The sequence below is a fragment of the Cygnus atratus genome, chromosome 1 (assembly GCF_013377495.2).
Source record: "Cygnus atratus isolate AKBS03 ecotype Queensland, Australia chromosome 1, CAtr_DNAZoo_HiC_assembly, whole genome shotgun sequence".
NCBI lineage: Eukaryota > Metazoa > Chordata > Aves > Anseriformes > Anatidae > Cygnus > Cygnus atratus.
The window spans coordinates 179,899,495-179,909,350 of NC_066362.1; the positions used below are offsets into that span (position 1 = coordinate 179,899,495).

Below are 9,856 nucleotides of genomic sequence, written 5' to 3' on the forward strand. Positions count from 1 at the left end.
TGGAAGGGACCTGTGTGGATCAGAGTCCAACTCCGCACAGGGCAACTTAAGAGTTAAATCATCTATCTAAGAGCATTGTCCAAATGCTTCTTCAACACCTTCAGGCTTGGGGCCGTGACCACTTCCCTGGAGAGCCTGTTCCAGTGCCCGACCACCCTCTCAGTGAGAACTTTTTCCTTGGTATTCCATCGGAACTTCTTCTGACACGTCTTCAAGCCATTCCCTCACATCCTATCGCCAATCACCAGAGAGAAGAGATCAGCACTTCCCTCTCTGCTCCCCCTCATGAGGAAGTTGTAGACAGCAGTGAGGTCACCCCTCTCTTCTCTAAGAGAGAAACCAAAATATCTTATTATATTCTTCCAAACCAAGTATCACAGAATCATAGAGTATCTTGAGTTGGAAGGGACCTACAAGGATCATTGAGTCCAGTTCTTGTAAGTCATACCCTCTAGTCCTGTCTCCATCTTTGCCCTCCTTTGGACACATTCTAATATTTTTAGATCCTTCTTACATTGTGGAGCCAAAAACTGCACACAGTACGCGAGGTGAGGCTGCACCAATGCTGAGTATAGTGGAGCAATCACTTCTTTTGACCAGTTAGCTGTGCTGCGCTTAATGCACCCCAGGATACGCCTGGCCCTTTTTGCTGCCGGGGCACATTGGTAAGCTCAATATGAGTCAACATCAACCAAAACCCCCAAATGCCTCTCTGCAGGGCTGCACTCCAGCAACCTGTCCCCTCACCTATGTGTACAACCAGGATCACACCCTCCCAGGTGCAGAATCCAGTATTTGCTTTTATTAAATTTCATATGGTTGGTGATTGCCAATACTGTGACCTATTAATCTCTCTCTGTAGGGCCTCCCTACCCTCAAGGGAGTCAGCAGCTCCTCCCAATTTCATATCATCCCCAAACTTGCCTAGCATGCATTCAACTCCTGTGTCCAGGTAATTCCTGAAAACATTGAAGAGAACTGGCCCCAAAATAGAGCCCTGGGAACCCCACCAGTGGCTGGCCACCAGCCTGACGTTACCCCCATTTACTACAACTTTTTGAGCCAAACCCATCAGCCAGTTGTTCACCCTTTGTATTGTGTATGTGGGCAGCTGTGTACTAGACACTTTGTCCAGAAGGATACAGTAAGAGAAAGTATCAAAAACTTCGCAAAAAAGAAAAGAAAAAAAAAAAAAACAAATCCACTGCTTTCACTCCATCCATCCACTAGGTGGGTAACCTTGTCATAAAATGATAGGAAGTTAGTAAGGCAGGACTTTTCCCTCATTAACCCACATTGGCTTTGACTGCTGCCTGCATTGTCTTCCAGGTGTTTTTCAGGAACTCCCAGAATAATCTCCATAATTTTTACCAGGTGCCAAAGTGAGACTGACAGGCCTGTGATTATCAGGATCCTCTTTCTTGCCCATCTTGAAAATCGGAACAATATTTGCTAGCTTCCAGTCAGCTGGGGCCTCTCCAGATTGCCTCAGCCCTTGATAAATACCTGAGAGAGGTCTCACAATAACATCAGCCAACTCTTTCAGTACCCTGGAATGAATCCTATCAGGCCCATAGACTATGGGTGTTCAGTTGGAGCAGCAAATCCCATACAGGTTCAGCATCAGCTGGGAGTTTATCACTCCCCAGGTCGCAGTCCTCCAACCCAGAGGCTCCAGAGGTCTCGGGGCCCATCACAGGTGTTAAAGAGGCAAAGAAGGCATTAAATGACTTTGCTGTACATTCATCCCTATTTTGAGGTGACCAACCTCATCAAGCAACAGCCCAATGTGTTCTTTAGCCCTCCTGTTGCAGTTAGCATTCTCAAAGCCTCTTTTGTTATCTACCGCAATGCTGGCCAGCTTCGGTTCAGAGTAGGATGTGTATCTGTGGTCTCATTGCTCACTGCCAAATATATTACATAAATTAGCAAAATCTTGAAGCCACACTTCCAGTGACCTGTCCTGTCTCTGTGCCAGCAATTTCTTGAGATAAGAAAAGGTTTTTTCCAATAATCACCAGTTGTAGATTCCAGTAATGCTCAGCTGCCAGCCTGTCGGAGGGCTGAGTCCACGAGTAGCCACAGGCACAGCAATAGCTCCTCACGCAACAAAATCAGAACAGATTTCCTGCTTCTTTCATTGAATTGTTGGCAGTTTACACTTGTGAAATACTGTATAACAATAAAATAACTGTGGGCGAAACAACTGATGTGATATTTCCGTATCCTGCTACCAATTAAATAAATCCAGATAATGGAAAGAAAAAAGATGAAGGGTTTTGAAGAGGGAAATCAAACTCTACCAGGCTACCCACATAATAGCTTAGTTCCTGTTGATACATCTACTAACAGAAATTGCGCCTGCATGGGATTTTATTAGCTTTTACAGGGCCTTTGCATAGCTGCAAATTAATTAAAATGAGAAACCAGCATTTAGATTTAACTGAATTAGGCACTCTGTGCTGAAGAATTGTGAACTGAACCTGAAAGCCCCCTCATGTTAGCCAGCCAACTGAGACACCCACAGAGAACACCCTAAAAAAAGTCATCTGTGTTTTGGGGTCTGATGAAATTAAGAATCACAGGAAGGGCTCCTTGCAGCTTTCCTGATAGAAGCCTTATTGGGCTAAATTACAGTAGTTGAAACACGCAATAACAGCTACAGCGATGTTGGGTCAGTTAGACTTAATAAATAAAGTAGCATGATGTAGTTAATTACCTGAAATCTAGTGATATGATAGCAGATATTATATCCAGTGGTGTGGTATTTACATTGTAAGTAGTCACTAAAAACACCTTACAACATTGCAGCTTCTGTAAGAGTTTAGTTAGTGTGTCCTTATCATGACCTAAGAGAACTTCTGGTTCTTTTCCTGTGCTTCACAAAAAAGACTGGACACTGTCTGGTATTTAAGCTTTTCTGTACGTTTTTATTTGCACGGGTGAAAACACAGTTACCTTTACCATGGAATCACAGAATAGCTTGGATTGGAAGGGGCCTTAAAGATCACCTAGTTCCAGCCCACCTCCCACTAGACCAGGTTGCCCAAATCCCCATCCAGCCTGGCCTTGAACACCTCCGGGGATGGGGCATCCACAGCTTCTCTGGGCAGCCTGTGCCAGTGCCTCACAGTGAAGAATTTATTCTTTATAACTAATCTAAATCTCCTCTCTTTGAGTTTAAAGCCATTCCCCCTTGTCCTATCACTCCACTCCCTGACAAAGAGTCCCACCCCGGCTTTCCTGTAGCCCCCTTTAGGTACTGGAAGGCTGCTATAAGGTCTCCCCGGAGCCTTCTCTTCTCCAGGCTGAACAACCCCAGCTCTCTCATCCTGTCTCTCTAAAGAAAAGCATATTGAGATATGTATGTGTACGTATGGCATTTTTACTTGATGTATCCCTTTTTCTTTATCAACAGATTTACAAGGGTCCGGACTGGTCGTTCCGATACACAGGCCTCCAGCTGAACTGTGAATATCGTTTTCGTGCATGTGCCATTCGCCAGTGCCAGGAGGCAGTAGGTCATCAGGACCTGATAGGCCCCTACAGCGCACCAGTGCTATTCATCTCTCAGAGGACTGAACCACCGGCAAGCACCAACAAGGACACTGTGCAAACCACAAGGACACAATGGTCACAGAGCGACCAAGTGTGTGCTGCTGTCATTCTTGCACTTTTTGCTATCTTTTCCATTCTGATCGCTGTTATCATCCAGTACTTTGTAATAAAGTGAAGAAAACAGATTTATTTTAGAATGCTGCCCATTACATTTTACTTTCTCATAATCTAAAAATAATTCTGTTCTCTTGCTTTTACAAAAACAGGCATTTAGCACCGGCATTGGGACTGATGCAAACCTTTTCAGCCACTTTAAAAAGCTTACTGGTAGGTATAGGCTGACACATGTTAGTAGAATGCAAGCCACAGAAATACAATCTTTTTTTAATATGCCTTCTTGCAGTACAAACTTCATACGGGGCGAGCAGTGTTTAACGAAAAGGGTTTGATCAGTAGACTCAAGTGTAAAAACGGTTTCCCGGCCCACACTTTTAAGGGTTACTACCATAACAGGGAAGAATGTGTAGAACGCATTTAAAACTTACACTTAACAAACTTGTGCTGTATACAATATTAATCTGATGCTGTGAAAGCAATTTAGCGCTGTATTTCTACCTCCTCATTTGTCTTAATTATTTGGGAAGCAGGATTCATGATGAAAAACAGAAGGGGCTTTTCTCAGGCAGCAAATAATAAACTGGATGGAAGAGTGTGCACGAAGGAAGCTTCTTACCTGATAAATGTGGAGTTCTTCACTGCAAGTAGATGTTTTTGAAAGACTACGAGGGGATGGCACAAGTGGTTTATCTTGCCCCCAGGATTTGATGTTTACTCATAAAAAAAATGCCTCTTTTACTTCTTACGAATACAGAAGGGAGAGCGAGAGAGAACTTTTTAGATTTGTTACTTAAATTTAAAAATGCATTTCTGAAGTTGACCTTTGATCGGATGCAGTTTATACAGGTGTCTGTGCCCTCTGATTTTGGCTAGTTAATAGATCTTTGAGATAAAATTCATTACTGAATTTTTGCTGTTACCCCTGACATTCACTTGCCATATCCACCAGAATCGAGCACTGCCTTCTTTTTTTTTCTTCTTTTTCTTCTTTTTCTTTTTTCTATCTTTCTTTCTTTCTTTGGGGCACCAAATCAGAGACGAAGTGTAGTAATTTGCACCAGAAAACTTAAAGCTGCTTTTTCTTGAGATCCTAATGTTTAATGTAATGTCTCTTTGGATACTGTACCAAATTGTTGATTGCATGTAGTTAATGTTGCATTAGAGCACTTTGCAATTGCATAACTCATCAATGTTTTGTGAGCTTGCATTTGTGAGTTCTTGAATGACCAGACTGAATTTTATCAAGTATCCCATTGAACATCTTGCTAGATGTCAATGATTGCCAGTGACACAAAGCTTGTAGTGAACCTATCTTTAAACAAATTCTTGTCTCATCACACTTACGTTATTTGTTATACACTTTGTAATTAGCTATTTTTAATTTATTTGAGTTACGAGATAGTGGATCATTAATGACTTCTAGTTGTGTTCAGTTTAGCATTTTTAATGGTATTAAACACTTCTGTCAGTCTTAATAATAATAAAAAAGGAACCTCTGTCTTGTGCTTTGAAGATCTCTGAAGAATTTCTCTTATAACGGGCATGTATTGTAATTGTTTATACGTCCAATGATCTGTGCTGTAGAAAAAAAATGTTGCTGAGTTTTGTTTTTTAAAAAAAAAGAAATGGCAAAGAACTTGGCCTCCAAGTGGCGAGGATGATCTGTCTTTAAACTGTACTGTATGTTTACATTTCCTTTCCGATTTGTCATTTTTATGTATAGGCTGATACCTTCCCACAGACTACAGTGATAACAGGTGTTTTCTAGAAACCTTCTTAAAAGTGCCATGTTTGGCAGTACAAATGAGGTTGAGTGTAATAAGCCCAGAGATTTCTTACGGTTGAATGTCTAAAAAGCGGTAAGATTTGTTACTGCAGTTAATCTGCGGTGACTTATGTTTTTCATAGTAAAATTCAAATGAGCTCCTATTTTTGATAGTCATTTACTAGCGTATTTGCCATTTGAGCCTCAGTGCGTATTACTGCATTGAAGACAGGTTTTTAATGTAATCTTAATTTTACCTCATATACTGTACATTCCAAAAAGAAAAAAATAAATAAAAAAAATAACTTTTTAAGACGTTATAGATACACTACCAAACATATCACTTTGCAACTGTAAAGCGTCGGACTCCACGGGGACGAAAACTGTCTAGCCTCCTAGGAAATGCATAAAAAAAACCGATGTAGCAGAGTTATCTTTCAAATCTGTGGAAAAAAAAATAATAATAATAAAAAAAGCATCATTCTTTGTCGTTGTCCCCGAGTCCCCTTCCGACCACGACGCCGCGGCTCCGGGGACCCTCGGGGACCACCACCACCACCACCCCCCCCCCGAGGCCGGGTCCCGGGGCCGGCGGCTGCCGCCCGCCCTCCGCCGCCTCCCTCCGAGGCTCGGGCGGGGCGGGCGGCCGGGGCGGGCCGAGCTCCGGCGGCTCCGAGCGGCGGCGGAGGAGCGGGAGGAGGAGGAGGAGAGGGGCTGAGATGGCGGCGGCCCCCGTGTGGGGCGGCGGGGGGAACGGCAGCCAGGGCGAGGCGTCGTGGCCCGGGCAGCCGTGCGACGAGCGGCTGTGCTCGGCGCTGCCGGTGCGGGCGCTGATCCCGGTGACGGCGGTGTGCGCGGGGCTCTTCGCCGTCGGTGTGGTGGGCAACGTGCTGACGGTGCTGGTCGTCTGCGGGCAGCGCGACATGAAGACCACGACCAACCTGTACCTGGGCAGCATGGCCGTGTCCGACCTGCTCATCCTGCTGGGGCTGCCCTTGGACCTGTACCGCCTGTGGCGCTCGCGGCCGTGGATCTTCGGGCAGCTGCTGTGCCGCCTCTCGCACTACCTGAGCGAGGGCTGCACCTACTGCACCATCCTCCACATCACCGCCCTGACGGTGGAGCGCTACCTCGCCATCTGCTTCCCCCTCAAGGCCAAGGTGGTGGTCACCAAGCGCCGCGTCAAGGCCGTCATCGGCGCCCTCTGGGCCTTCGCCCTCCTCTCGGCCGGGCCCTTCTTCTTCCTGGTGGGCGTCGAGCAGCCCGACAACCGCACCGACTTCGGCCGCGAGTGCAAGCCCACCCCGCAGGCCCTCGAGTCCGGCCTGCTGGCCACCATGTTCTGGGTCACCACCACCTACTTCGTCCTGCCCGTCCTCTGCCTCAACGTCCTCTACGGCTTCATCGGACGGGAGCTGTGGCGCAGCAAGGGGCGCCTGCAGGGCCCCAGCGCGGCCCTCAGGGAGCGGGGACACCGGCAGACCGTCAAGATCTTGGGTGAGTCCCACAGACCCTCGATGGCGCCCAGGAGCTGTCTCTCCAGCAGCACCTTCCCCATTTTTTGCCGTAAACCTGCTTCTTTTGGGGCTGCTCAGTTTCAGAGGGCCCCTGCACACCTCACCAGCAGCATCTGGGCACCACAGCAGGTGGGGAGGGGGGGAAGGATTTGGGGCCGTGCTCATCTTTAGGGATGGGGCAGAAGCATCCACAGGACCCCATGCAGGGTGGGGGGAATGCAGGAGAACAGACCAGGTACCCAGCCATGCACTCCAGGGGTGCCACTCTCCGACACCAGACAGCCAGCAGCTACGCTGGCTCCATAGCAATACCCATTTTTTTAGATTTTACCAGGCGGGATTGCATACAAGGCTCTTGGTGGTCTGCGACTTCAGAAAACCTGGCATCCCGGCAGTCCCAGCCACCTCCCGCTGGCAAATTTCTGCCTCTGAAAAAAAGCAGTGTGATTTTCTAAGCTGTCCTCCACAGGAGTAGCCCACTGACAGCCCAGGCAGGCTGCAGACCAGAATTAAACCCTTCAGGGCTCTTTCCAAACAAGTGGCATTGTACCGAAGCACTTCCTGCTGATGCGCAGCGCCGTTAGCTCTTCATTCATTTTCTTACTCGTGTTCGTTGAATGAGTGTTAGGCGCTGGAAAGCTGGGGGTCCCAATCCGACCAGGGACTGAAAAGTTTGTAGATAGTGACTGATCTGACACACACACACACACACACACACACACAAATTATCCTAATCATCGATCAGTGAGCATGAAATAAAATGCCCTACTTGCTCTCTCACCAGTGGGAAGGGTTTTGTCATCTACATGGGAGCTTTCTCGTACCAAGGATGCGATCAGCTGGGCAGAAATAGAGTAGCAGAAAGTAAAGAAACTAAGCCCATTTTGCTGGCTTACCTGAGGAAGGTGCTTACACTGGAGAAGGCACAAGGCTGGCCAACAGAAACACACCCGTCCAAATCCAAAGACTCATAATTGGACTCGATGCCATTCCCGTTTTCAGCAATTGAAAGGCATTAATCTCTATATGTCTATATAGTCCTATATATACATATTTATATGAAGATTTTTGCTTATCTCAAAGGAGCAGGTACCATTGATTCCAGGCATAACCTTGCTTTGGCTATATCGCTTTTTCTAAGCTCTGAGAAAGATGAAGGATCCTCCTCAAGTGATTGTTTTATTTACATGCATTTATAAGCATGAATAATTTAAAATGTGGACACGATAGTTTATTTTGTAGGAGTCAGTGCTGAGAAACACATTACCTCACAGGTGACCCTTTAAACCTTAGGCTTACTGGGTTCTTCCTCATCTGCTCCAGCTATGTGGCCATGGCAAGAAGGTTTGTAGGTGATGAAGCACCTTTTAAAGCTGTTGTGTTAGGAAGCTTCGCAAGACCACAGGAATAGCTGGAGTGCCTCAAGCTAGAGATCCACCCGGGCAGTATCTGCAGCTGTAACTGTCCAGGGCTATGTGTGGGAGATTCAGGGGGAAAAATCAGCAGCCAGATTAACACAGTAGGGTCTTCACACAGCAACAGTACAGATTCAGTGGGAAATGGGATGTCTGAGCCTCCACGCAACATCACAGCTCTGACCCTGCGGCATTTTACAGCAACGTAGGTGCACAGGAACAGCCTCTGTAAGGCGCAGCCTGCTCGGTGCTTCCTCAAAGACACCTCTTCTTGCTCAGGTTTTCATTTTCCCTTTCTTATCACACGCATGACAGTGCAGTCAGTGCCGAGGGGAATCTTTCTGTCCTGGCCGTGCTGCCCAGATGTTACAGTGCTGTTACAGCTGTTTACATTCTTCTCGGCAAACTCAGCTGTCGGAGTTCAGCAGACGATTTTGCCAGTTGCCTTTTAATCCAAAGGCTCACTGCTGGACCTGATGCTGTTCCCATTCTCAACTCAAGGCTATTTATTTCTGTATTTCATTCGTACCCATTTGTAAAACCTCCAAAAGCAGCCGCGTGACATAGAGCTTGCTGGATGCTTGATAAGTTAACTCGCTCCTTAACTCTTGCACGTGTTGTTTTGTCTTGTAGCTGTGGTGATTCTGGCCTTTATAATTTGCTGGTTGCCTTTCCACATTGGCAGGATCATTTTTATAAACACTCAGGACACCAGGATGATGCTCTTCTCCCAGTACTTTAACATCTTTGCCCTGCAGCTTTTCTACCTGAGTGCCTCCATCAACCCCATCCTCTACAACCTCATTTCGAAGAAGTACAGGGCGGCAGTCTACAAGCTGCTGCTGCCGCACCGCTCCGCGGGAAGGGCCTTTGCGATCACTAAAGAGGCCGGAGGCTACACGGAAACCAGCACTAGCATGAGAAACAAGTAAATGGCTGGCCCCTGAGGCTGCACCCCGGACGCCAGGCTTTTCGAGACGTTCCCTGCGAAGGAAAGGCGCTTCCTTTTCGCAGCGGAGCCAGGAAGGGTGGACGGCTGTCAGTGCTTGTGGTGTTTTATAGCGCTTTGTATTTTGAAATACATGTATTTTTGCTAACAGAGCAAGCGTGGACCATGAAATGGTGAGAACGACGTGCGGGACGTGTAAGGGAGCACGGGAGGGAAAGCCGGAGTGTATTACCAGTACAACTGAGGTTTATGTTTGTTCCGTGTTGTTCAATCGCACGTGTGTTCTCTACGATTTGTGTTACGTCCTAAATATCCTGACATGGAGGACTGCAAGGCAAGGAGCAACTCCCGGAGAGCCTTTGCTATTTTAAAATGGTTTTCTTGTAAGGAGAGGGACACAAAAGAAACTGCACCACCTCGAGCATCCTTGGGAGAAGGGGGAGCATGTTTTTACCACCCGCTCTTGTAATCGCGAATGGGAGCTGCCTGGGCAGTTCCACGGACTCTTCCCTTGGGGAAGCATCTTCTCGATTAC

At 46.9% G+C, this 9,856-nt stretch overlaps 2 protein-coding genes across 6 annotated transcripts in view; both read left to right on the forward strand.

Annotated features, from left to right (window-relative positions):
- FNDC3A (fibronectin type III domain containing 3A) overlaps window positions 1-5,926 on the forward strand; it is a 119,912-nt gene extending 113,986 nt beyond the window's left edge. For all 5 annotated transcript variants that reach the window (XM_035553293.2, XM_035553294.2, XM_035553295.2 and 2 more), the window contains one exon: window positions 3,419-5,926. In XM_035553293.2, the coding sequence (XP_035409186.1) occupies window positions 3,419-3,733 (315 nt within the window). In that variant the 3' untranslated portion in view covers window positions 3,734-5,926. The remainder of the gene's footprint in view (window positions 1-3,418) is intronic.
- Window positions 5,927-6,159: 233 nt separating this feature from the next.
- On the forward strand, window positions 6,160-9,317 carry MLNR (motilin receptor). Its single transcript, XM_035553340.1, has 2 exons — window positions 6,160-6,937; window positions 9,006-9,317. The coding sequence occupies exons 1-2, from the start codon at window positions 6,160-6,162 to the stop codon at window positions 9,302-9,304; spliced, it is 1,077 nt and encodes a 358-aa protein (XP_035409233.1). The 3' UTR covers window positions 9,305-9,317.
- Window positions 9,318-9,856: the final 539 nt, after the last annotated feature.

Excerpts from the sequence above, each read along its gene's own strand:
- MLNR (XM_035553340.1), top strand. The coding sequence starts at position 6,160 with ATGGCGGCGGCCCCCGTGTGGGGCGGCGGGGGGAACGGCAGCCAGGGC. Across the intron at positions 6,938-9,005 it reads GCAGACCGTCAAGATCTTGG|CTGTGGTGATTCTGGCCTTT; the intron begins GTGAGTCCCACA and ends TTTGTCTTGTAG.